The following is a 27,572-nucleotide window of genomic DNA, read 5'->3' on the forward strand; positions in this document are numbered from 1 at the left end:
ACTTGAGTCTTTTTTACCACTTACTTCAGCCTCCTATTACATACATTCTAGTGGCGTTGTCCGTGGTTATGTTTCACTTAACTGGTGCAGTAGAGTGCAGACAGCTGTCAGTAACAATGTAGACTCCAACCATGTCGAGTTATGTCTTGGGAGTGCGAGTCTAGTAAAAATCAGTATGTAGGTGTGTCTGTGTGTAAAAAAAGTACCAAATTGTCCTACTTGAGTAAAAGTAAAGATAACTTGATAGAAAATGACTCAAGTAAAAGTGAAAGTCACCCAGTAAAACACTACTTGAGTAAAAGTCTAAAAGTATGAGGTTTTAAATATATTTAAAACCTCTAAAAGGTTAGCTGTCTAAGCTAACATATGGAATTGTTTTAAGATGGTCATACCATTGATCGTTTAGAATTTTAGGACCCCTTTAGGTATCAGAAATGATTAGAATTTGTTTTATTTAATAGAATATTGAATTTGGTCTTTACTACTATAGCCCTTAGAAACGCATTGAATAACACATTCATAAATGACAAAAAAATTAATATATTTGTTTTTTTGGACACATATTTAACCCCTTGTTTTTCTTGGCACAAAACTACCTCCAAACTTCGTGACACTTGTGGGGGTCGTAGAGCAAAACGGAGAACACGATCGTGTTCGTTAGTCTACCCATTCCATAATAGTGTTTAAAGGCCAAACCGCTCGGACGCTACACACGTTTTTGTGAGAAGACCGATTTTTGTGAGGTTTCCTGGTCTGACAAACACCGATGTAGCTCGGCCACCTTCTACCGCAGATGTGGAAAGCCGAATTCCTTATATTAAGTGAACCAGTGAACCAGACGGCACCATTTTCTTGTTTTTTACATGTACGGATAACCAGGGGCAGACTCCAATACTCAATCCTTTACAAAAGAAGCGTGGTTAGTGTGTGCTTAGTGAGTCCGCCAGATCAGAGGCAATAGACATGACCAGGGATGTTGTCTCAATAAGTGCGTCAATTGGACCATTGTCCTGGTACTTTTGGGTGTCAGGGAAAATATAGTGAAGTAAAAGTAAAAGTTGTCAAAAATATAAATAGTAAAGTACAGATACCCCAAAAAACGACTTTTAAGTATTTTTACTTAAGTACTTTACACCACTCTGTGTGTGTGTGTGTGTGTGTGTGTGTGTGTACACGTGCATGCATGTAACACAGAAGGCACCAGTGAGAAGATCAGAGGGGACCTTATAGTGCATTCTAGCTTCCTGTCTCCCTGTGTGTAACAGTGAGTACAGTTTGAGTGATGTCAGACCTGATCTCATCTCTGCACTGGGAGCATCAGACTGGTGAGTACAGCATTACTATATGTGTTTTTCACACTTATGATAAAGATGGATTTGTCAGACTGAGGATAATGTAGAGGCAAATTGTTATCTAGGGAAAAAAACAATAGTTAATTCACTGTGCTAGTACTAAGAATTCTAATAACATTGGACTAAAGGAATACATAGCTATGGATGAGTGGTACCCAGAGCCATATAAACTTTTATCAATCGTATATTCTCTGGTGGCACAATTGACACTGACAAAAAGACACAGCTTCTAATAATACGATGTTGGTGGAATCGTATGTGTTGCAGGGAGGTTTTAGAACAGCAACAAACAAACAAACATGGACTTGTGAAATACCTGCCAATATTTCGCAATATGATCCTGACGTAACTGTAAACGAGTGTATGGCCTTTCCACCCACATGGCCATCTGTACCTGGACAATTGCCTGAGATACAGTACATGTATATATTCTTTTCAAATGCAGGAGCTTAGATAGTTGTATGCTTTGTGTCCCGACCGTGACTGCTGGAACCATATATATCGGAAGATATGACGGATTATTAACAATAACGGGTTGAGTGTATGTAGGCTACATCCAACAGAATTGACACATGCAGGTTATGTAGAATATACTGTGTTTACAATCCCCTCAAAAAGGAGTTAACTGTTATTGGTACAGTGGTTAGCAGGTCTTGCCTACAGGCTGGAAGACCTAGGTTTGAGACCCACAAGGGGCATTACATTGTTGCCATTTGCAAAAATTAGTGGGATGTGGGATGTTGCCTTGGGGGCCGTCAGAGAGGGTATTGGTATAGTGAAGCGTGGGGACACGTTCTCCCGAAGGGAAGGGACTGTGTAACAAACCTTGCCTAGGTAGGCCTGTTACGATGCTAGGAGACCCGTAAGGGATCTTACACTGTCGCCATTCCCTACCATAGTGATTTAAACCATTCTCACACCTTCTTTAGATGCTTCCAGAGTTGCAATGTAATAACGTGTTGAATACGGTCTTTTTCAGGCATGTTGATAGTATTGGGTGATGGCTGGCCAGATGCTATTTGGTGTAAATTCTATGATTGCTTTGAAGTCAGTGTTTGGTGTGAGTAAATGCACTAATGGGTGTGACTATTGTTCAGCCTACAGTGTATGCAGAGATGTCAACTTGCTGTATATCTACTCTGATTAGGTCCTATTCTAGCCTAGGCTCTCTGTGACAATAACAAGTGTGTTCGCAATAGCAGCATGGGATCGTAGTAACATTTGCATTGGGTATGCCATATATATCTGGTAAAACATGTACTCGTACTGTACCAATAGTGTAGCCTCGGTTTTTGTATAGTACTATCGAGTCATTATTACTGACCTCTTTTAAGGCCTTTATTGTGAAGAACGGAATTATTCCCAGAAGTTACCTGTGTGCGTCCAGAGGGTAAAGAGAAGATGTAACTCCTACTAGGCTGCGCTCTTGTGATCAGAGAACTAATGCAAGATTGAGTATTTGACCTGTTGTAACCGCGAGTCGCTTAATATAAAGACCCACAAGTCCTCTGGAGGAGATTGGATATAATATCCACCATCAAGAAATGAAGTTTAACCCTAACCCTAACCCTAACGGCACTGGAGTTTTGTCAAGTTCTATGTGTTTGTAAGGTGTAATGTATACACATATATGTACGTCTCAGTACTGCTGAGGAGCGTTTACAAGTCCTGTCTATTGATGAGGTACCGAGGCCAAGGAAACAACAGCAACTGTGGCAAGAGAGACATGATACATGAACGTCTTTGGGTCATGTCCCACCCAAAGCTGTTTGAATTGTCTTTCTGGCAGTAGCACAGACTTTAGCTGCGGTCAAGTAGGAATTGGATACAGTTCACCAGTGGGTCCCTCCTTTACATATCATTTGGGAAACAAGTAGCAGTGATACAAGTAGCAAGGATTCAAATCGAATTCAGTCACATATAGAAGCGTTGAGTAAAATTGGAATTGGATTGGGAATTTCAGTTTCCATCCCGATTTGACTGAATTGAAATGGAATTGAGCCCAACCCCGAAGGGTAGTATTTTTCACTGTCCTTTGGAAAATAATGGTTAGGTCTGCTCGAGACGGTCCGCAAACTCAATCACTACATTTTTTTATTTTAAATGTTAAGGAACGTGAGGATGGTCATGTGAACGAACACAACATTATAGTCATGTGCCTGTCCAAGGCAATCACAATATGTCACTGTCACAGTCTTAAGTGTTTGTTTCGTTCCAAATGGATGCCAGGAGAGGTCCGTCCCTGAGATCGATATGATATTTCCAAGATATACATTTATACGATTGTTTACTAAAACTCAAATGAAAACGAAGCATTCATCGGATGGGTATATCATTCATTTAAATGTCCGTTGAACAACAGGAAACATCCCAGCTTGTGCTGATAACAAAGCAGCCAAAATGATAGGTATTCAGTTGCTACTACACAGTATCTACTACAATTGAATAGCTATAATCCTGACAGATGATATTTAGTCAAGCTCAAAACACATCAGTGGATTATAATTATGTATATATATATATATATATATATATATATATATATATTATTGTAACACTTTATTTAAAGATCCGCTAAATAGCTAATAAACTATTACTTGGTTGTAAATCATGATATGTCACTAATGAATGTATTTCTTAACACATATTTACACATTCTTGTAGTCAGATACAGTGTAGATCAAGAACAGAAAATGATGCACGCGTATTTACTTCAGGGTCAACTAACTGCGTAACAATGAAGGTAAGCAATTTAGGCAGACCTTAAAATTCATTATTATAAAATGTTTCCGATAGAATACGATATTGAGAACAATCAAATTGGTGCAGTTTTCAGTCCAGATGTATTTAACCCCAGGGCTGCAAATCCCAGCAAATGTAATTGTGAAAACGTCATTCACAATAGTATACTCAAACAGAGATGTACTTTTCATAAAGCACTATTTTTCAAATGGTGTACATTGTACTTGGATCTGCACATCACCCAGTGTAGTGAGTAAATGTACATCATTCTGTGGATTTACGGTATGACTTGATTGTGAATACATTCAATGCTATAGTATTCACCCCACATTTTAATCCAACACGTCAGCTAATCAGCACAGTATTGTACAAAGCAACACTATGCACCATTCAGATATTCTGATATTATTCACATATTCTGTTTAGAATATTTTACTTGCATTTCATTGGTTTGGGTTCCTTGTATCTTATGTTGGGCCTAAGCTGCAGTGTTGTAAAGTATATTACATTAACACTAACCTGTACTGGTTTCAGTCATTTGAAATTTGTGTAGTTTAAGCTACTGGTGTAGTTTACTGTTACGACACGTACAGTATACTTGAGTACTGATGAACACTACTGACAACTATGGCCTATTAAAGGAATGGGTGGATGCCTATGAACACAAAAGTAAAGGAATATAGTCTTAACATACATATTTTGTTATGAAATATATATATATATTTGGTCCTCTCTTGCAGGTGCATTGAAAAAATTGAGAACAGACATTCAGGCTGAGGCAGGTGCTTCCTTTGGTTAAAGTCACTCTAGAAATAATCTCATGTTTCCAATACTGTGCAAGCGAGGGATAATTTTTCATAATGAGATACAAGGATTCCCTCGTTCAGACTTTCATAAACATGACTAATTGCTCTTTCTTTCTTTCTCTCTCTCTCTCTCTCTCTCTCTCTCTCTCTCTCTCCCCCTCTCTCTCTCTCTCTCTCTCTCTCTCTCTCTCTCTCTCTCTCTCTCTCTCTCTCTCTCTGTTGATCAGTTTTCTCCATTCAAAGCAAGACTGAGATTTTGTGTTTGACATTTGGTCCTCCCTCTTGTATTTCCACTTGGGTTGTCGTTTTTAATTCCAGCAAACATACGTCAGTCAGCTTATGACAAGGTTTTCATGACAAAATATAATTTCACCTGATTCACAACAAGTGTTCAATGTGGTTTGCTAAAAATACCTAATGCTAAATTATTTTGACAATTGTTTCATTACTATGATGTTTCAGTCATGTTTCAGTCATGTGACCTTTTCCTTCTTCACCTGCAGAGAGCTAAAAGCTCTCTAGGATATGTTCAAATACAGACAGTTAGACATGAATTGCCTTGATTTAAACACTTTACTGTGCACTTAACATACATCGAGTTGGAGTAAGTACATACATTGAGTTGGAGTAAGTACATACATTGAGTTGGAGTAAGTACATACATTGAGTTGGAGTAAGTACATACATTGAGTTGGAGTAAGTACATACATTGAGTTGGAGTAAATACATACATTGAGTTGGAGTAAGTACATACATTGAGTTGGAGTAAATACATACATTGAGTTGGAGTAAGTACATACATTGAGTTGGAGTAAATACATACATTGAGTTGGAGTAAGTACATACATTGAGTTGGAGTAAATACATACATTGAGTTGGAGTAAGTACATACATCGAGTTGGAGTAAGTACATACATTGGGGTAAGTTGTTTTCAAGCAGGACACTTACATAAAATGAATCATAGCATTTTACGGTATGAAAACATCAAAGCATGCAGACCATGGGGATAGTAGAGAAAGAGAAAGAGAAAGAGATAAACAGATAAACAAACTCTCTGGGCTAACGGAGGCAGTTACACAACACAGGGGTTTCAAAAGGCCTTGAACAAGTTTACCTGACATGAATTGTGTATTGCAAAAAAAGGTGTTTTCACAATCATTTCACAAAATGTCACATATCTGCTATTCTTAGCCTCTCTTCCCCCTGACATTTAACTGTTATTTCTTTAAACACAAGAAAACAACTGAGTTCATGTATGTATGATTGAAAGTGACAGAAAGCAAAGGGAACCGTGCCAGGTACCTCCCTATCTGTCTTGGTCACAGCTCTCTTCGTGTCTCAGTTCGACTGCCTTTCGTATCAAATATGGAGATCCAGTGGTCTAATGGACCATCAAACACCCTATGAGTTAAAGAGAGAGAGAGAGAGAGAGAGAGAGAGAGAGAGAGAGAGAGAGAGAGAGAGAGAGTGAGAGATACCCAATCTATAGGAAAGAGGGGAACATCATAAGAAGAATCAGGGATGTCTCGAAAAACCAATCACCCCCTCTTTTATCCCTACCCCCCACACTATCTCTCATTCTCTTTTTCGGTAATGACTTTGTGTGGTGTGTGGCACAACACCTTCAAATCGCTAGGTCTCTGACTAACGAGGGAGTCCTCACTTTCAGGTGTTTTCCACAGGATATTTTTTGGTCAATTTTTTACAACTTTTTCTCATTCCCATGCTGCATCAGCAAATATAACTACAACAAACTTTGAATGTTTGGGAATCTGAGACAACGTGTATTTCTATGGGTCAATGCATAACATATCTTACTGTATTTGAGCTTTGAACTGGTTTTGCAGTCTTTCACATTTTTTGAGTGAGGATGATGATGTCCTTGAACCAGTACATTTCCGTCAGAGGTCCTACGCCTAACTTCTGTATTGATGCGTAGAGAGTTAGTAAAACCGTTATCAAGACCTTTATACATGCAGCATTCTAAAGTCCCACCGGAAGGCCCAAGTAGGGGATAATTCAGAGACCGGGAGTGATCAACCCTTTTTTCAGCTCATCTCAGAACAGAGCACGGCAGACAAAGAGAGCACGAAAGAATGCAAACATCAGAGAGAGATGAGACGTGAGTGACTTGTTTGTTTGTTGCTTGTTGTGGTTCTTGTCTCCAAACCACCTGAGCAGTGTTTCTCTAGTACAGGTAACTCTTCAGTTGAAAAATGGCTTTAGTGGCCTAATTTGTAGTCAAACACACACATTTCATGGAGCTAGATAGAAAACAGGTTCTCGTTAGAAAACACTATGATACTTCTTGCCCACACTCAAATGTACAAACACATTGTGAACCTTTGTCAGATCAACCTTTTTGTCCTTGCCAATGTATTTAACTTAGAAGATGGTCTTGAACGGTTAGACAGTTTTTTTGTGTGTCATTTAGTAGACTCTCTTATCCAGAGTGACTTACAGGAGCAATTAGAGCTAAATGCTTTTGCTCAAGGGCACATCGACAGAATTTTCACCTAGTCGGCTCAGCGATTTGAACCAGCGATCTGTCAGTTACGGGCCCAACACTCTTAATCGCTAGGCTACCTGGCGCCCATGTTCTCTTTCCCATAACGACACCGTAAAGCCAACATACTATTGAAAATCAAAAACAATTGGATTGAACGTTGGATACTTTTTGTTGTTGACTTTTAGGCTGTCATGTCTTCACCAAGACAAGTCTTGAAATGCCTTTACGTGGTGGACAAGTTACGCGAGCACATCTCAACTTTATCTCTAAACTTCAGCTCTAAGAGTTAGTTTCATATACAGTAACTTGTAATGCAGGTAGTTCGGGACACATAGATTAACAGGTGGTATATGGGGTTCTGGGATTCTACTGTAGTTTTGAGTGCACACATGATCCCACTTTCTGCAAAGCTATGTACTAAGGAGGGTATATACAGCATGGAGAGGCACATGTGACGTGAACACAGGTGTTTCTTCACCCAAGACAACGGTTAGAACCTGCTAGGCTTTTTTTTAAAGTTATCAAATAGGGTACGCACTAGATTCAAGGGTGTTGCAATTGCTATGGGTTTTATATTGAACTTAGTAAAACATTCAATCATAGTTGTAGAGTGAAACAGAAAAGTGCCATCAAGCTTCAATTCACTCTATTACATTTAGTACATTTTTTCAACTTTGAGGTAGCATCGATGAATGATTATGCATGACTCTTTGCAATTTTTTGTATTTGAAAGAACATTTCTGTTATTGGTAAATCATACTTGACCATTTGTGTCATTTATGTATTTCAGTTATCTCAACTCTTTCTTTTCGAAATTGTGCACCACAAAATTTGCCTAGTGGTGAATTTTACATAGCTTAATACATGAACCGAACTTGACATTGATTTACTAGAATAGATCATTGTTATTCTCAATGTGGGATGAGGTTCGTACTGATGGAGATTGCCCTCACACGGGGCACAAATTGTGTAAGGGATGCTCCTCACACGGGGCACCAATTGTGTTATGAATTACACATTTTGAGTTATATACATGAGTTTGGAATCATTGTGAAGAGGTATGAAGTCATTTTATTATCTTGTAAACATTGTGACTCTGGGTAGGAAATTGAATATCATTGAATACATTGTTCAATGTGTATGTCTGATTATGAGTAACAATAGCATGACTATATGGTCAATGTTAAATACGTAGCGTACTGGTACAGTCGCATCAAATCTGTGGGAACATTTAAAGATGCAATCTACAATAGTTCCTGCTGTTCCATGGTCATTTCAATGAATTACATAGTCTACGTTCAACTGCTCTTATTCATGTACCCAATCTTGTGACGTTACCGTGTTGCTTTTACCAACAAAAAAACAATCAACCAAATCACATGAAAGATGAATTCTTCTTTAAATTATTCACTTGTTCATGTGTGGAAATATAGGCTACAAATCTGAGCATGTGTTTGTGGGATAATGATTACATTTCTCAAATAACCAAAAATGGTCTGATGGTGGTCATTAGAATAAGGATGGATTATGCGCTTTCAAAATGGATCCTGCTAAATATGGTGTTATCTTTTTCAAGGGTTCAGTACCACAGATGAATTGGCCAGGTCCATTTGTCTTTCAGTGGTCAGCTTTTTTGATGAAGCTTTAGCAAAGCATTATTATAAGCTCTTAAATGTGATGCTTTGTTAAACTTTGTATATTTCATATTTCATTTTAATGATTCAATAAACATGTGCTGCAGGCACCCAGTTTCATGTTTAAACTGTAGTTTGGTTATCTACAATGAAACAACAGAGATACGTATTTGTGTGTGTTAATAGATTGCTTGTTTCTCTCTGCTGATTTATGTTCTGTCTAATGTAGATGAAACCTGTGGATGAGTAAAACATTTGTAATTTTATGGCCCGAGCGAAGCAATATAAGGTGAACAACGACTGGCAGAAGTACATCAAATTGACTAACTATTGTTGACATGTGGGTTAGAATAATATTGACGATGATGATAACAACAATGAATATAATAATAATGGTTCAAATAATAACTATTATGTGGCCTATTTTGTTATTACCGGTTGTTACTGCGCTAAAACGCTAGCGAAAACTTTTGCTAACATAATCCACCCTTTCTTCAGCCAATTAAAAATATCACTGCTTTGGTCTTAATGCACCTGACCAATAACTGTACATTTCCTGATTCCTTTTAGACCAATCAGTAGTGAGGGAGGTGCAACAGGGTTTAAAAGCAATGTTGTTTCTCTGAAAATCAACATTTCCGCCTGGCTCTTCGTCATTGGCGAGGGACTCTCGATGCTATCCGCCGAACGTAAGTATAGAAAAGGATGTTAACTGAGATGCTAGACGTAATATGGTATAATAGCACTCTATGATCATTGTTTTGTGGTATCCCAATGTGAAAGTATTGATGTAATAACTCTATTAATCATTGTTATGACTGCTCGTAGTAGACCACCGAGTGTCTAAATCAACTATATTTACAGAGAAAACATATGTGGGTTTCTTCTGCATTAGTGAATGCAGAATATTTGTCACAATTTATTGCACTTTCATCAAATGTTACATGCTGTCCTATAAGCGTATGCCCGCTTTGCATTCACAGTAAAGTAAAACCTGTTAACTTAACCTTAAATTAGAATAAGAGAGGTAACAAGTGCGTTTCAGATAAATGTTGAAATGGCAGTCAACCCAACGCATTTGTCCACCGATGGGTTTACCTGTCGTGCTACCCCGGTAAATAGACATTTCATGGTTTCATTGCCATTGTATTTTACCACGTTTCGCAGACATTTCATGATGACTTTTTAATGTACTGTAAAGGCTCTCTCTGAGCTGATGCTCTCACACCGAAAGACACTCCTCTTTGTGCTAGGCCTATCTGGTCCCATTGAAATTCAAGCCCCTGGTTTACAGATGTGACATGGCTATACACACCTCACATACAAGTCATAAAGGTTCAACAATTATACTCATATTACTTATACTGATAAGCTCTGTGGGGAAGAATGATTTAGTCCGATTTTACACTCCATCATATGTTTTGTACTGTGTACAATCAAATTGCAGGGATCAGTATCAGAGTTCCACTCTCTTAAAATGGGAGACAATTCTGTAAGATTATTCCTTCACCTTTTTACATAGATGTATCCTGTCCTCCCTCCCCCTCCCTTCCCCTTCACATCCCCCTCTCTCTTTTTGCTGTTTAACCTCCGCCCTGACCACAGACACGATCATCTGCTTTTCTGGGTTAACTGTTCAGGTGCGATCTCTCTCTCTCTCTCTCTCTCTCTCTCTCTCTCTCTCTCTCTCTCTCTCTCTCTCTCTCTCTATCTCTCTCTCTTCCTCTCTCTCTATCACTCGTCCTCCCTCTCTCTCTGTCTTGCTGTCCTCTGTCTTGCTCCCTCTATCGCTTCTATATAGCTCTATACTTCCTCTTCCTCCAGAACCTCACTACTTGTCTCATATCCCACTGCCGTTACCAACCTCAACGGGCAGATAAGTCTTACAAAGTTCAGAGGTGAGGAATGACCTACACAGATATTTCAAAACATTTCTCAAAACATATTTTATCTCATCATATTGTATTGTACTGTACTACAACAATTAACATAGGCCTAACAGCTGGCCTGAATTAAATAACATTTTAGTTACACAAACTACCTGAAATCTCTATCTAACATTTATCTTAAAAACATGTAAAGTAATTTTTATAAAGAGAAAGGCAAAAGGGAGACACATTCCCCTGTCCTTTAGTAGCAGGAGATGAAGTAGAATGGTGAGGTGAGGTTGTCATGAAAAGAGATCGGAACGACGAAGGCCAAGATGAGTTTCGGCATCTTGACAAAGGCCAAAAAGTCTAAATGCCTCCAAGCTTTTTAGAATCTTTTTATGCCACTTAAATAAAGGCATTTTCATATTATGAAGAGTCAGGTTAATAAATAAAAAGGAAAACTCCAGCACATTGCTATTTTATTTTTATGGTTTCAATAAACCTTCATCTGGGTCCGTAACTGTTACGGTGCGTGAATGAGGACCCAAAAGCGAATTAACTTAGACAGAGCTTCTTTAATTACCAAACATAGGTAGGCTCAGACGGACCGGCAGATTCCGACAGGACAAGACAAGGTTACAGCAAACATGACGACAGTCTGGTTCAGGCATGAAACACAACAAACAAGAATCCGACAAGGACAGGAACAAAAACAGAGAGAGATATAGGGACCTAATCAGAGGGAAAAAAGGGAACAGGTGGGAAACGGGGTGAATGGGTAGTTAGGAGGAGACAAGGCACAGCTGGGGGAAAGAGGAGGAGAAAAGGTAACCTAACAACGACCAGCAGAGGGAGACAGGGTGAAGGGAAAGGACAGAGACAAGACACAACATGACAGTACATGACAGTACCCCCCCACTCACCGAGCGCCTCCTGGCGCACTCGAGGAGGAAACCTGGCGGCAACGGAGGAAATCCTCGATCAGCGCACGGTCCAGCACGTCCCGAGAGGGAACCCAACTCCTCTCCTCAGGACCGTACCCCTCCCAATCTACGAGGTACTGGTGACCACGGCCCCGAGGACGCATGTCCAAAATTCTACGGACCCTGTAGATGGGTGCGCCCTCGACAAGGATGGGGGGGGGGGGGGGGAAGACGAGCGGGGGCGCGAAGGACGGGCTTGATGCAGGAGACATGGAAGACCGGGTGGACGCGACGAAGGTATCGCGGAAGAAGAAGTCGAACTGCGACAGGATTAATGACCCGAGAAATACGGAACGGACCAATGAACCGCGGGGTCAACTTGCGAGAAGCCGTCTTAAGGGGAAGGTTCTGAGTGGAGAGCCAAACTCTCTGACCGCGACAATATCTAGGACTCTTAGTTCTACGCTTATTAGCAGCCCTCACAGTCTGCGTCCTATAACGGCAAAGTGCAGACCTGACCCTCTTCCAGGTGCGCTCGCAACGTTGGACAAAAGCCTGAGCGGAGGGGACGCTGGACTCGGCGAACTGAGATGAGAACAGCGGAGGCTGGTACCCGAGGCTACTCTGAAAAGGAGATAGCCCGGTCGCAGACGAAGGAAGCGAGTTGTGGGCGTATTCTGCCCAGGGGAGCTGTTCTGACCAAGACGCAGGGTTACGAAAAGAAAGACTGCGTAAGATGCGACCAATAGTCTGATTGGCCCGTTCTGCTTGACCGTTAGACTGGGGGTGAAAGCCGGAAGAGAGACTGACGGAAGCCCCAATCAAACGGCAAAACTCCCTCCAAAATTGAGACGTGAATTGCGGACCTCTGTCCGAAACGACGTCTGACGGAAGGCCATGAATTCTGAAAACATTCTCGATGATGATTTGTGCCGTCTCTTTAGCAGAAGGAAGCTTAGCAAGGGGAATGAAATGAGCCGCCTTAGAGAACCTATCGACAACCGTAAGAATAACAGTCTTCCCCGCTGACGAAGGCAGTCCGGTGACAAAATCTAAGGCGATGTGAGACCACGGTCGAGAGGGAATAGGAAGCGGCCTGAGACGGCCGGCAGGAGGAGAGTTACCGGACTTAGTCTGCGCGCAGACCGAACAAGCAGCCACGAAACGACGCGTGTCATGCTCCCGGGTGGGCCACCAAAAACGCTGGCGAATGGAAGCAAGCGTACCCCGAACGCCAGGGTGGCCGGCTAACTTGGCAGAGTGAGCCCACTGAAGAACGGCCAGACGAGTAGGAACGGGAACGAAAAGAAGGTTCCTAGGACAAGCGCGCGGCGACGGAGTGTGAGTGAGCGCTTGTTTTACCTGCCTCTCAATTCCCCAGACAGTCAACCCGACAACACGCCCCTCAGGGAGAATCCCCTCGGGGTCAGTGGAGGCTACTGAAGAACTGAAGAGACGAGACAAAGCATCAGGCTTGGTGTTCTTAGAGCCCGGACGATAAGAAATCACGAACTCGAAACGAGCGAAAAACAGCGCCCAACGCGCCTGACGCGCATTAAGTCGTTTGGCAGAACGGATGTACTCAAGGTTCCTATGGTCAGTCCAAACGACAAAAGGAACGGTCGCCCCCTCCAACCACTGTCGCCATTCGCCTAGGGCTAACCGGATGGCGAGCAGTTCGCGGTTACCCACATCATAGTTACGTTCCGACGGCGACAGGCGATGAGAAAAATACGCGCATGGGTGGACCTTGTCGTCAGAGAGGGAGCGCTGAGAAAGAATGGCTCCCACGCCCACCTCTGACGCGTCAACCTCGACAACGAACTGTCTAGAGACGTCAGGTGTAACAAGGATAGGAGCGGATGTAAAACGATTCTTGAGGAGATCAAAAGCTCCCTGGGCGGAAACGGACCACTTAAAGCACGTCTTGACAGAAGTAAGGGCTGTGAGAGGAGCTGCCACCTGACCGAAATTACGGATGAAACGACGATAGAAGTTCGCGAAGCCGAGAAAGCGCTGCAGCTCGACGCGTGACTTAGGGACGGGCCAATCAATGACAGCTTGGACCTTAGCGGGATCCATCTTAATGCCTTCAGCGGAAATAACAGAACCGAGAAATGTGACGGAGGAGGCATGAAAAGTGCACTTCTCAGCCTTCACAAAAAGACAATTCTCTAAAAGGCGCTGGAGGACACGTCGAACGTGCTGAACATGAATCTGGAGTGACGGTGAAAAAATCAGGATATCGTCAAGGTAAACGAAAACAAAGATGTTCAGCATGTCTCTCAGGACATCATTGACTAATGCCTGAAAGACAGCTGGAGCGTTAGCGAGGCCGAAAGGAAGAACCCGGTATTCAAAGTGCCCTAACGGAGTGTTAAACGCCGTCTTCCACTCGTCCCCCTCCCTGATGCGCACGAGATGGTAAGCGTTACGAAGGTCCAACTTAGTGAAAAACCTGGCTCCCTGCAGGATCTCGAAGGCTGAAGACATAAGAGGAAGCGGATAACGATTCTTCACTGTTATGTCATTCAGCCCTCGATAATCTATGCAGGGGCGCAGAGACCCGTCCTTCTTCTTGACAAAAAAAACCCCCGCTCCGGCGGGAGAGGAGGAGGGGACTATGGTACCGGCGTCAAGAGCTACAGACAAATAATCTTCGAGAGCCTTACGTTCGGGAGCCGACAGAGAGTATAGTCTACCCCGGGGGGGGGTGGTTCCCGGAAGGAGATCAATACTACAATCATACGACCGGTGTGGAGGAAGAGAGGTGGCCCTGGACCGACTGAACACCGTGCGCAGATCGTGATATTCCTCCGGCACCCCTGTCAAATCACCAGGCTCCTCCTGTGAAGAAGAGACAGAGGAAACAGGAGGGATAGCAGACATTAAACATTTCACATGACAAGAGACGTTCCAGGAGAGGATAGAATTACTAGACCAATTAATGGAAGGATTATGACAAACTAGCCAGGGATGGCCCAAAACAACAGGTGTAAAAGGTGAACGAAAAATTAAAAAAGAAATGGTTTCACTATGATTACCAGAAACAGTGAGGGTTAAAGGTAGCGTCTCACGCTGAATCCTGGGGGAGAGGACTACCATCCAGGGCGAACAAGGCCGTGGGCTCCTTTAACTGTCTGAGAGGAATGTCATGTTCCCGAGCCCAGGTCTCGTCCATAAAACAGCCCTCCGCCCCAGAGTCTATTAAGGCACTGCAGGAAGCTGACGAACCGGTCCAGCGTAGATGGACCGACAAGGTAGTGCAGGATCTTGAAGGAGAGACAGGAGTAGTAGCGCTCACCAGTAGCCCTCCGCTTACTGACGAGCTCTGGCCTTTTACTGGACATGAAGTGACAAAATGACCAGCGGAACCGCAATAGAGACAGAGGCGGTTGGTGATTCTCCGTTCCCTCTCCTTAGTCGAGATGCGGATACCTCCCAGCTGCATGGGCTCAGCACCCGAGCCGGCAGAGGAAGATGGTAGTGATGCGGAGAGGGGGGCGACGGAGAGCGCGAGCTCCTTTCCACGAGCTCGGTGACGAAGATCAACCCGTCGCTCAATGCGAATAGCGAGTTCAATCAAGGAATCCACGCTGGAAGGAACCTCCCGGGAGAGAATCTCATCCTTTACCTCTGCGCGGAGACCCTCCAGAAGACGAGCGAGCAAGGCCGGCTCGTTCCAGCCACTGGAGACAGCAAGAGTGCGAAACTCAATAGAGTAGTCTGTTATGGATCGATTGCCTTGACATAGGGAAGACAGGGCCCTGGAAGCCTCCTCCCCAAAAACAGATCGATCAAAAACCCGTATCATCTCCTCCTTAAAGTCCTGATACTGGTTAGTACACTCAGCCCTTGCCTCCCAGATTGCCGTGCCCCACTCACGAGCCCGTGCAATAAGGAGAGATATGACGTAGGCGACACGAGCAGTGCTCCTGGAGTAAGTGTTGGGCTGGAGAGAAAACACAATATCACACTGGGTGAGGAACGAGCGGCATTCAGTGGGCTCCCCAGAGTAACACGGCGGGTTATTGATTCTGGGCTCCGGAGATTCGAAAGCCCTGGAAGTGGCCGGTGGATCGAGGCGGAGATGGTGAACCTGTTCAGTGAGGTTGGAGACTTGGGTGGCCAGGGTCTCAACGGCATGTCGAGCAGCAGACACTTCCTGCTCGTGTCTGCCTAGCATCGCTCCCTGGATCCCGACGGCTGAGTGGAGAGGATCCGAAGTCGCTGGGTCCATTCTTGGTCGGATTCTTCTGTTACGGTGCGTGAATGAGGACCCAAAAGCGAATTAACTTAGACAGAGCTTCTTTAATTACCAAACATAGGTAGGCTCAGACGGACCGGCAGATTCCGACAGGACAAGACAAGGTTACAGCAAACATGACGACAGTCTGGTTCAGGCATGAAACACAACAAACAAGAATCCGACAAGGACAGGAACAAAAACAGAGAGAGATATAGGGACCTAATCAGAGGGAAAAAAGGGAACAGGTGGGAAACGGGGTGAATGGGTAGTTAGGAGGAGACAAGGCACAGCTGGGGGAAAGAGGAGGAGAAAAGGTAACCTAACAACGACCAGCAGAGGGAGACAGGGTGAAGGGAAAGGACAGAGACAAGACACAACATGACAGTACATGACAGTAACGACCGCATATATATATTTTTCCCCATGCACCTGCTGATACTTATTTGGGTGCTTATCAGTGCATTCGGAAAGTATTCAGACCCCTTCACCTTTTCCAAATGTTGTTACATTGCAGCCTTATTCTAAAATGTATTAAATTAATTTCCCCACAATCTACACACAATACCCCATAATGATAAAGCGAAAACAGGTTTTTAGAACATTTTGCAAATGTATAAAAAATACTTATTTACATTCAGACCCTTTGCTATGAGAATTGAGCTCAGGTAAATCCTATTTCCATTGATTATTTTTTAGATGTTTCTACAACTTGATTGGGGTCCTGTCGTAAATTCAGTTGATTGGACATGATTTGGAAAGGCACACACCTGTCCAGATAAGGTCCCACATTTGACAGTGAGGTTGTCTGTAGAGATCCGAGACAGGATTGTGTCGTGGCACAGATCTGGGGAAGGTACCAAAAATGTTCTGCAGCATTCAAGGTCCCCAAGAACACAGTGGCCTCCATCATTCATTAAATGGAAGAAGTTTGGAACCACCAAGACTCTTCCTAGAGCAGGCTGCCTGGCCAAACTGAGCAATCGGGGGAGAAGGGCCTTGGTTAGGGAGGTGACCAAGAACCAGGTGGTCACTCTGACAGAGCTCCAGAGTTGCTCTATGGAGATGGGAGAACCTTCCAGAATGAAAACCATCTCTGCAGCACTCCACCAATCAGGCCTTAATGGTAGAGTGGCCAGACGGAAGCCACTCCTCAGTAAAAGGCAGCCCGCTTGGAGTTTGTTAAAAGGGATGTGAAGGACTCTCAGACAAGATTCTCTGGTCTGATGAAACCAAGATTGAACTCTTTGGTCTGAATGCCAAACGTCACGTCTGGAGAAAACCTGGCACCATCCCTACAGAATCATAGGGGCAGCAGGTAGCCTAGTGGTTAGAGCGTTGGACTTGTAACCGAAAGGTTGCAAGAGCGAATCCCTGTGCTGACAAGGTAAAAATCTGTCATTCTGCCCCTGAACAGGCAGTTAACCCACTGTTCCTAGGCCGTCATTGAAAATAAGAATTTGTTCTTAACTGACTTGCCAAGTTAAATAAAGTAAAAATAAAATCATGCTATGCGGATGTTTTTCAGCGGCAGGGACTGGGAGAATAGTCAGGATCGAGGGAAAGATCAACAGAGCAAAGTACAGAGAAATCCTTGATGAAAACCTGCTCCAGAGCACTCGGGACCTCAGACTGCTTCACCTTCCAACAGGACAACACTAAGCACACAGCCAAGACAATGCAGGAGTGGCTTCAGCTAGAGTCCAGACTTGAACCCGATCGAACATCTCTGGAGATGCCTGAAAATAACTGTGCAGCGGCGCTCCCCATCCAACCTGACAGATCTGCAGAGAGGAATGGGAGAAACTTTGCAAACTGGAGCATGCGCAGACCAGCTGGCTGGTGTGTTTACGGACATATTCAATCAATCCTTATCCCAGTCAGCTGTTCCCACATGCTTCAAGAGGGCCACCATTGTTCCTGTTCCCAAGAAAGCTAAGGTAACTGAGCTAAACGACTACCGCCCCGTAGCACTCACTTCCGTCATCATGAAGTGCTTTGAGAGACTAGTCAAGGACCATATCACCTCCACCCTACCTGACACCCTAGAACCACTCCAATTTGCTTACCGCCCAAATAGGTCCACAGACGATGCAATCTCAACCACACTGCACACTGCCCTAACCCATCTGGACAAGAGGAATACCTATGTGAGAATGCTGTTCATCGACTACAGCTCAGCATTTAACACCATAGTACCCTCCAAACTCGTCATCAAGCTCGAGACCCTGGGTCTCGACCCCGCCCTGTGCAACTGGGTACTGGACTTCCTGACGGGCCGCCCCCAGGTGTTGAGGGTAGGTAACAACATCTCCACCCCGCTGATCCTCAACACTGGGGCCCCACAAGGGTGCATCTGAGCCCTCTCCTGTACTCCCTGTTCACCCACGACTGCGTGGCCACAATCATCAAGTTTTCGGACGACACAACAGTGGTAGGCTTGATTACCAACAACGGCGAGACGGCCTACAGGGAGGAGGTGAGGGCCCTCGGAGTGTGGTGTCATGAAAATAACCTCACACTCAACATCAACAAAACTAAGGAGATGATTGTGGACTTCAGGAAACAGCAGAGGGAACACCCCCCTATCCACATCGATGGGATAGTAGTGGAGAGGGTAGTAAGTTTTAAGTTCCTCGGCGTACACATCACAGACAAACTGAATTGGTCCACCCACACAGACAGCATCGTGAAGAAGGCGCAGCAGCGCCTCTTCAACCTCAGGAGGCTGAAGAAATTCGGCTTGTCACCAAAAGCACTCACAAACTTCTACAGATGCACAATCGAGAGCATCCTGTCGGGCTGTATCACCGCCTGGTACGGCAACTGCTCCGCCCACAACTGTAAGGCTCTCCAGAGGGTAGTGAGGTCTGCACAACGCATCACCGGGGGCAAACTACCTGCCCTCCAGGACACCTACACCACCCGATGTCACAGGAAGGCCATAAAGATCATCAAGGACAACAACCACCCGAGCCACTGCCTGTTCACCCCGCTATCATCCAGAAGGCGAGGTCAGTACAGGTGCATCAAAGCTGGGACCGAGAGACTGAAAAACAGCTTCTATCTCAAGGCCATCAGACTGTTAAACAGCCACCACTAACATTGAGTGGCTGCTGCCAACACACTGACTCAACTCCAGCCACTTTAATAATGGGAATTGATGGGAATTGATGTAAAATATATCACTAGCCACTTTAAACAATGCTACTTAATATAATGTGTACATACCCTACATTATTCATCTCATATGTCTACGTATATACTGTACTCTATATCATCTACTGCATCTTTATGTAATACATGTATCACTAGCCACTTTAAACTATGACACTTTGTTTACATACTCATCTCATATGTATATACTGTACTCGATACCATCCTGCATCTTGCCTATGCCGTTCTGTACCATCACTCATTCATATATCTTTATGTACATATTATTTATCCCTTTACACTTGTGTGTATAAGGTAGTAGTTTTGGAATTGTTAGTTAGATTACTCGTTGGTTATTACTGCATTGTCGGAACTAGAAGCACAAGCATTTCGCTACCCTCGCATTAACATCTGCTAACCATGTGTATGTGACAAATACATTTGATTTGATTTGATTTGGACTCCTCAATTACAGGCGTGCCAAGCTTGTAGTATAATTCCCAAGAAGACTCGAGGCTGTAATCACTGCCAAAGGTTCTTCAACAAAGTACTGAGTAAAGGGTCTGAATATTTATGTAAATGTGATGTTTTAGTTCGTTTTTTTGTTTTTTGCATAAATGTCTAATAACCTGTGTTTGCTTTTTCATTATGGGGTATTGTGTGTAGATTGATGTGGGAGAAAAACAATGGAATCTTTTTTAAAACAAGGCTGTAACGTAACAAAATGTTGAAAAAGTCAAGGGATCTGAATACTTACCGAATGCACTGTATATTAGTCCTATTTCACATTTGTGAATTGTTTTTTTTGCGTATCCCAACTTCCCCTGAGACACCCTCAGAGAGTGGGGTCACGGCCAGGGTCTGCCGTTGTCAACAGCCACCCTGGATCAATTAGGGTTAGGTGCCTGGCTCAAGGCCACATGGACAGATTTTTCACATTGTCGACTCAGGGATTCGATCTAGCAATCTTTCGGTTATTGGCCCAACGCTCTTATCGCTAGGCTACCTGCCGCCCATATGGTAGCACTTACCCTGGTAGCAGGATCATTTTCTAACACACTATAAAGAGTACCTTGATCCTTGATTTTTATTTGCCCAAGATAACAATCTACTACTAGTATATTGTTGTGTAGTTCTCCCCAGTAGACACCCTTCTGTCTTCTCCACGGTAACGGTGGATAACATGCCAGCTCACGGCAGTTATAACTGTGTTTTTATTAATGCACATATTTGTAGTTTGGTGGAGTAAATCTGCATTGTTTACATTCAGTAGATCATGATCATCCCCTAATGTGAAATTGTTTGCAGCCTAGTTGACACAACACACGATACAGTTGAAACCTGATGAGCACTTTGGATGTGATTATATTACGTTCCTTAAATTGCTCCTGACAACTCTATGCTACCTTTAAGAGCACATCCCTGTCATGACAGCCCGAGCTGTTACATTCATCAGGAGCTGACTGTACTCCGTTCACACACAGGTTAAAGCATTGAGATGAAAAGAGAGAAAAGAGTGCAGAATTCTTCAGACAAAAACTGTGACAGTACCCACAACACACCTACGACTAAAACACACACACACACACACACACACACACACACACACACACACACACACACACACACACGTACACACACGTTCACACACGTACACACACGTACACACACACACATGCATGAACACACAACACAGAAAACAGAATAAACAACTACCATAGACCACACTCCCAGTGTACGACTGCCATTGTGGTCTTTTTTTTCTTCCATCAAGCGTGGAGAAATCCGCCTTTCGTGGAATAGAGGAGGAAGGGAGGGGGTGTGTGAGTGAGTGAGCGGGGAGGAGAGGAGGTGAGGATATGGATACGAATCTACACTTTGTGAAATCAGGGTCCACCACAGCCTCAGGCATTCGCCCCCTCTCTCTCCTCCCCCATCCCTCTCTCAACCAAGGCCCACCACAAAGCTACTGCTTCTCTCCCTCCACCTTTCTTCGTTCTTCCTCTTTTTTTTGTCTGTCTCTCAACTTCTCTAAATCAGAGACCACCACAAACCCCATCCTTTCTCTCTCTTTTTTTTTTTACTCTGACAACAAGAATCACTGTCATGTGAATGGGAATCAGTCGGGGTTAATGTACTCCAATTTCAGTCAAGTAAATGAAATCAGTTTAATGTGAATCAGTGAATTTATCGAAATGCGTGTGTTTTAAATGGGTAAAAGATGGCGTTTACAGTACATGACAAAAGGGAGGAACAGAAATTGGGTCTCTTCAGTGACAGTTTTTGCTGACATCAAAATACCGTCATACTGTAGGATATAAAAGGTATAGCTAGATGTTATTGTTTAACCTTTTATATTCCAAGAAGAAGCGCTACTACTTGATGTGAACTGTTGATTTGTTTCCACAGTATTTGATCTTGGGTGACAGGAAATACATGACTATAGCAAGTCGCCTTATTCAGCGTTTGTTGCTCTTTGTTTTCAGGAGAAGCTACAAAATGAATTATGTTTCTGGATTCCTTTCCATCGTTATTGCTTTGTTCATCTCTTCAACAGGTAAGAGAGAATTTTCTGAGAGTGTTTATACTCTATGTTATATTATATAGCAACAGATACATTTCTGTAAAGGTAACTTACTATTGGACGTAAAGTATATATATATCTTGCCTTCTGTGTTCTCCCTCAGGGGCTGAAGATGTGGTGTATGGTCAGGTGAGAGGGACGGTCACACTCCCCAGATTGAAGTGGGGTTCAGATAAGGTGACGGTACAATGGTACTTTGGGATGGACCAAAAACCTTTGATATTCCGCAATGCCCAGGGTCGAGAGATAATAGGTGAGTGAGATTAGTGCGAGAGGGTATCCAGCTTTAATCAAGCGTGACCATTTTTTTTGAGCCAGAAACATATTGAGCTTAACAGTATTTGGTAGTTGGCTTTTTTTAACCTGATTTTGACTAGCTTACAATTTGAGGGTTGCTGGCAAACAGAATATCAGGTGCCTACTACTGTTGTTCTCTTGAGCACTTAACCCTTGACCTGCTCAGGTTTACTGCTCTGCCTCTGCAGGTAGCCCTCTGCTGCTTCCACGTTCTCATATGTTTGTGTGGTGTCCAGGTGGTTGGGAATAATATAAGACAGCAAGAAGACACATTTCTCATTCACACTACTACTACTACTACTACAACTATTAATCACTTGATTATTGACATGCAGATCCAGAGTGGAAAGACAGGCTGTCTCTGTCCAAGACTGACTTCTCCCTGATCATCAACAAAATCAGACTGGAGGACTTCAAATCCTTCAAATGTGAACTGAAAGATTTCAGCCCAAAACAAATTACCTTAATCACCACATTCAGACTGTCCCGTGGTAAGTGCAGAGTGATAGAGAGAAGGGATTTCTATGTCTCATGTCTGTTATGAGAAAGATGAGGAAGGAAATGGGGACATTGTGTTCTGTCACCATCATGTGGGGGAAACAAGTACTGCACACGCATGTATGCAAATGTACCTTTGTTTACCCCTCCTCTCTCTCTCTGTCTCTCTCTCTCTCTCTCTCTCTCTCTTTCTCTCTCTCTCCCTCTCTTGGTCTCTCTCTTTCTTTCTCTCTCTCTCTCTCTCTCTCTCTCTGTCTCTCTCTCTCTCTCTCTCTCTCTCTCTCTCTCTCTTTCTCTCTCTCTCCCTCTCTTGGTCTCTCTCTTTCTCTCTCTCTCTCTCTCTTGGGCGCTCTCTCTCTCTTTCTTTGCTCTCTCTCTCTCTCTCTCTCTCTCTCTCTCTCTCTGTCTCTGTCTCTCTCCATTTCTCTCTCTCTCCATCTCTCCTCTCTCAGTGAGTGTACAGCCAGTCTCTCCCCTGTTGGCTGGGAAGAATCTTAATCTGAAGTGTGACATAAAGGAAATAATTGAGGGGACACAGAGAAGATGGCTTAGTCCCCAGAAACAGGACCTGAACAAGGACAAGCGTTCCCAGATTGGAAATAACGGGGGCCTGACCGTAATGAATGTCACAGGCCAAGACAATGGAGAGTGGACCTGTGTGGTGACATACCAGGGCAGGGAAGCCTATGCCAACACCCCTGTTACTGTAATAGGTAAGTGTTAAATTGTATGGTCTTCTAGATTATGGTTTATGGTGTTCTAGATTAAATCATTTCCCCTCAAGAAGTAAAATGTCTTCAGACTGAGGTTAAACTGCCCCTTTCCTATCTCTGTCTCTCATTCTCTCTCCTCTCTCTCTTGCTCTCTCTCACTCTCTCAATCTCACTCCCCTTCTCAGACCTCTCCCCTGCTCATCCACAGCCTATCTACACCTCCGTCTCCTCCCTCTCTCTTCTCCATCTGCCATGTTTCTTTTCCATTCCGCTTCCTCTATCCTGGTCAGACAGCCAGGAGAAGGGCATCCAGGGAGGCCGCTGGACCTTTACCCCAAGCCCTCACTGGGGTCGTCCAGACCCTCGTCAACCTCTCCCCGGGGCCTCCATTAGCCTGGGTGGCCAATCAGAAGAGAGGGCTGGATGTCTCAGCCCTGCAGAGGAAAAATCTAAACCTCTCCCTGTCAAAGAAAGGGGTGACGGAGGGGGACAGGGGCGACTACACCTGCGCTGTGGAGTTCCAGAGGGGGGACACCCTGAAGAGAGAAATGCGTGTGGAGGTGCTACAGGGTAAGTCAAGCTTTGTGGCAGTCCTGAGAAAATGTGCTTCTCCTTTCTTCCTACCTTCTTTACTTCCTAACTTTGTCGCTACCTTCCTTCCTCCTTCCTTTTAACTCTTCCCTTGCTTATTTCCCCCTTCTTTCTGCCTACAAAAGTGAGGAGTGACAAATCACTTTGATTTGTCAGCGCTCAATTGTATAATCAGTACCTCCCGACATCTCTCTAACCTTCCCTTCTTCCCTCTCTATCCCTCTTTCCCTCTTTCTCCCTTCATTGTCATTCAAACCCGCCAGACCATCGTCATGGCAATGCAGCTCCTTCTTTCTATGCTTCTGTTTATTGCACCCAGACAGTTTTCTCATCTCCTTCTGTCGTTCATTGGGAACAGTCTGTCCCCGGTGTATTGTGACCTGTGTCTAATTCATTGGATAATACACTTGTCTGGCTCCACTTGTTTTAATAGTGTATAAAATGAGGTTTCTCTCTGCCAGGATAATATGCCAGCTGGATGGATACTAACAAAAAAAATGTGTTTCTCCACGTTTTTGTAAAAAAAAAGTAAAAAAATGTTTTGTCTGTCTCTGCCTTTTTATCACATCAAAAAGGTGAATTTTCTTTCTTTCTCTGTCTGTCTCACTCTCGCTCACGCTCTCTCTCTCTCTCTCTCTCTTGCTCTCTCTCTCCTGTCCAGTGTTTACCTCTCCAGGTCCAGTGGCCTTTTTAGGTCAGGAGGTCAACCTCACCTGTACCCTGGGCCAGCCTCTGACCTCTGACCTGGAAGTGAAATGGATCCCACCACATCACTCCTCCCTCCTCCCTTTAGACTCCTCCCCCCACCCCACCCTTCTCACCATCCCCGAAGCGACGTATGGAAATGGTGGGAGATGGAGGTGTGAATTGTGGAGGAACAAAACCAAGCTGACGTCAGTGGAGATTACTCTGAAGATAGGTGAGAAAGGAGAAACAGGAAGTGACATGATCAGGATGTGGTTAGGGTGTGTGGTGAGTGTGTGTGTAGAGGTTAGGTTGTACCTATTGAGGTTAGGGTGAAATTAGCCTCACTGGTCAGTGGCCATGCTTACTGCAGCACTTTAAACAGTATAGTACCACAGTACTACTACAGTAATTAAGTACAATGTACTTATAGCAGACAGTACTATAAGCCTGTAAAGAAGGAAGCTCTGATGTGTGCTTTGCACACCTACCTTACAGGTATGCTATTCAGTATGCTATGAGCATAGAGGTATATTTCAGTAAAGCCTACCCAGAAATACAATATATCACTTTAAAAAAATTATAATACTCTTATTGAAAACCACATACTGTCATACGTTAATACTTCTTTATTGGTTTGATAGGCTGTAAAGTTATCAGTGTAAATGTAAAGTTATCAGTGTAAATGTAAAGTTATCAGTGTAAATGTAAAGTGATCTTTATTTAACTAGGCAAGTCAGTTAAGAACAAATTCTTATTTTCAATGACGGCCTAGGAATGGTGGGTTAAATGCCTGTTCAGGGGCAGAACGACAGATTTGTACCTTGTCAGCTCGGGAGGTTTGAACTTGCAACCTTCCGGTTACTAGTCTAACTCTCTAACCACTAGGCTACCCTGCCGACCCAACTGGGGTAAATGTAAAGTTATCCTGGGGTAAATGTAAAGTTATCTGGGGTAAATGTAAAGTTATCTGGGGTAAATGTAAAGTTATCTGGGTTAAATGTAAAGTTATCTGGGGTAAATGTAAAGTTATCTGGGGTAAATGTAAAGTTATCTGGGGTAAATGTAAAGTTATCTGGGGTAAATGTAAAGTTATCTGGGTTAAATGTAAAGTTATCTGGGTTAAATGTAAAGTTATCTGGGGTAAATGTAAAGTTATCTGGGGTAAATGTAAAGTTATCTGGGGTAAATGTAAAGTTATCTGGGGTAAATGTAAAGTTATCTGGGGTAAATGTAAAGTTATCTGGGGTAAATTTAAAGAAATCTGAAGTAAATGTAAAGTTATCTGGGGTAAATGTAAAGTTATCTGTGTAAATGTAAAGTTATCAGTGTAAATGTAAAGTTATCAGTGTAAATGTAAAGTTATCAGTGTAAATGTAAAGTTATCAGTGTAGAACTTGCATACTGATTCTGTTTCTCTTGATGTTGTTCTGATGGACAGAGCGAGTCCCCATGGACGTGTGGCTGTTGGTCACCATCTGTGCCGCAGCCGTCATCTTCATCCTCCTCCTCATCCTCACTGTCATCCTCATCCGACGCCACAGACAGGTACAGTTTGGTGATTTAATCAGATATTTATTTTAGCATAAAAATGTACTCACTATCTCTTACATTTTGCTGTGTCTTGTTGGTAGTGTTACTGAGCTTTCCTGTGTGTGTTTCTGTCGGTTTTCAGCGGGTGATGATGCCCAGACGTGGCAAACGCAGATTCTGCAACTGCCAAGAGTGAGTGTAATTTCCTGCGCACGCACGCGCGCTCACACACACACACACACACACACACACACACACACACACACACACACACACACACACACACACACACACACACACACACACACACACACACACACACACACACACACACACACACACACACACACACACACACGCACGTGTTCAAGGTAGAAGCCTAAACTATTTTGCCTCTCTTGCCAACTACATTTTGTTGCCTTGGGCTATCTGTTGCACCTCCCATATTTGAGAAATACTGTGTGAGAATGGTTATTTACAGTGCTAACCATTCTGTTTCCATCTGTTACAGCCCCAAACCAAAAGGATTCTACAGAAACTAGAGATATTGTACAGACCGGAATCCCTGTCAATGGACAATGTGTCTACTGTTTTGTCTTAGCTATTCTATTCTGACACAAAGAAACACCAAAATGACAAAAGAAGCAAGAAAGAAGATTTTTTCATGTGATGTTTGATCATTGATTTCACAAGTGTATATTGTCATGCTTTATGACCTATGATTGAGCTACAATTGAACAAATACTGTATATAAATATGTATAGCTACTGTCACTTTTGTATTACTGTACACTGTATTACTGTTCCATGACATAGACTGTCCAGGTTAATCCAGGTGAAAGCTATGTCACTTGTTAAATTCACCATGGGTTGTGTGCATGTGCCATTCAGATGCTGAATGGGCAAGACACAAAATGTAAGTGTCTTTGAACGGGGTACTTGTAGTAGGTGCCAGGCGCACCGGTTTGTGTCAAGAACTGCAACACTCTTGGGGTTTTCACAGTCAACAGTTTCCTGTGTGTATCGCAGTGGAGGCTCCTCAGAGGAGGAAGGGGAGGACCATCCTCCTGAGTGAATGTCCTAAAAATTAAAATAGTGAAACATAATTTTTAATTTTAAAAATGCAACTCAATACTAGGAAGGCGTTCCAAATTTTTGGTATACTCAGTGGATATTGCATAGGACTGTTTTAGAGTCCATTATTTACTGAATATTTTATTAAGAGAATGGAAAACCGTCTTAATACTATAGTTTCTCACGGTTTCAGGTGGTGTGAGCAGACCGCTGCGTGATCAGGCTTGTTCCAAAGTTTTGTTGAATTGTTTGAATTAGTAACAGAGAAAATACAGGGGTTATTGTTGTTGTGTTATAGGACTGTCGAATAAAATGTTTGATTTCATTGAAATGATTGAATTAAACAAGCAGTGACTGAG

The 27,572-nt window shown here is 43.3% G+C and overlaps 1 protein-coding gene across 1 annotated transcript; it reads left to right on the top strand.

The window, feature by feature from the left end:
• The first annotated feature begins 1,235 nt into the window (after nucleotides 1-1,235).
• On the top strand, nucleotides 1,236-27,571 carry LOC110501538 (T-cell surface glycoprotein CD4). The gene is given in 11 exon segments (XM_036947997.2): nucleotides 1,236-1,325; nucleotides 21,727-21,797; nucleotides 21,928-22,077; nucleotides 22,457-22,612; nucleotides 23,072-23,332; nucleotides 23,518-23,674; nucleotides 23,676-23,902; nucleotides 24,585-24,842; nucleotides 26,049-26,155; nucleotides 26,283-26,332; nucleotides 26,652-27,571. Coding segments are annotated over 10 exon segments (1,455 nt in total). The 5' UTR covers nucleotides 1,236-1,325; nucleotides 21,727-21,739; the 3' UTR covers nucleotides 26,683-27,571.
• The last annotated feature ends 1 nt before the right edge of the window (nucleotide 27,572 follows it).

Source organism: Oncorhynchus mykiss, chromosome 2 (assembly GCF_057628025.1).
Source record: "Oncorhynchus mykiss isolate SJ-2025 chromosome 2, ASM5762802v1, whole genome shotgun sequence".
NCBI classification, from domain to species: Eukaryota; Metazoa; Chordata; class Actinopteri; order Salmoniformes; family Salmonidae; genus Oncorhynchus; species Oncorhynchus mykiss.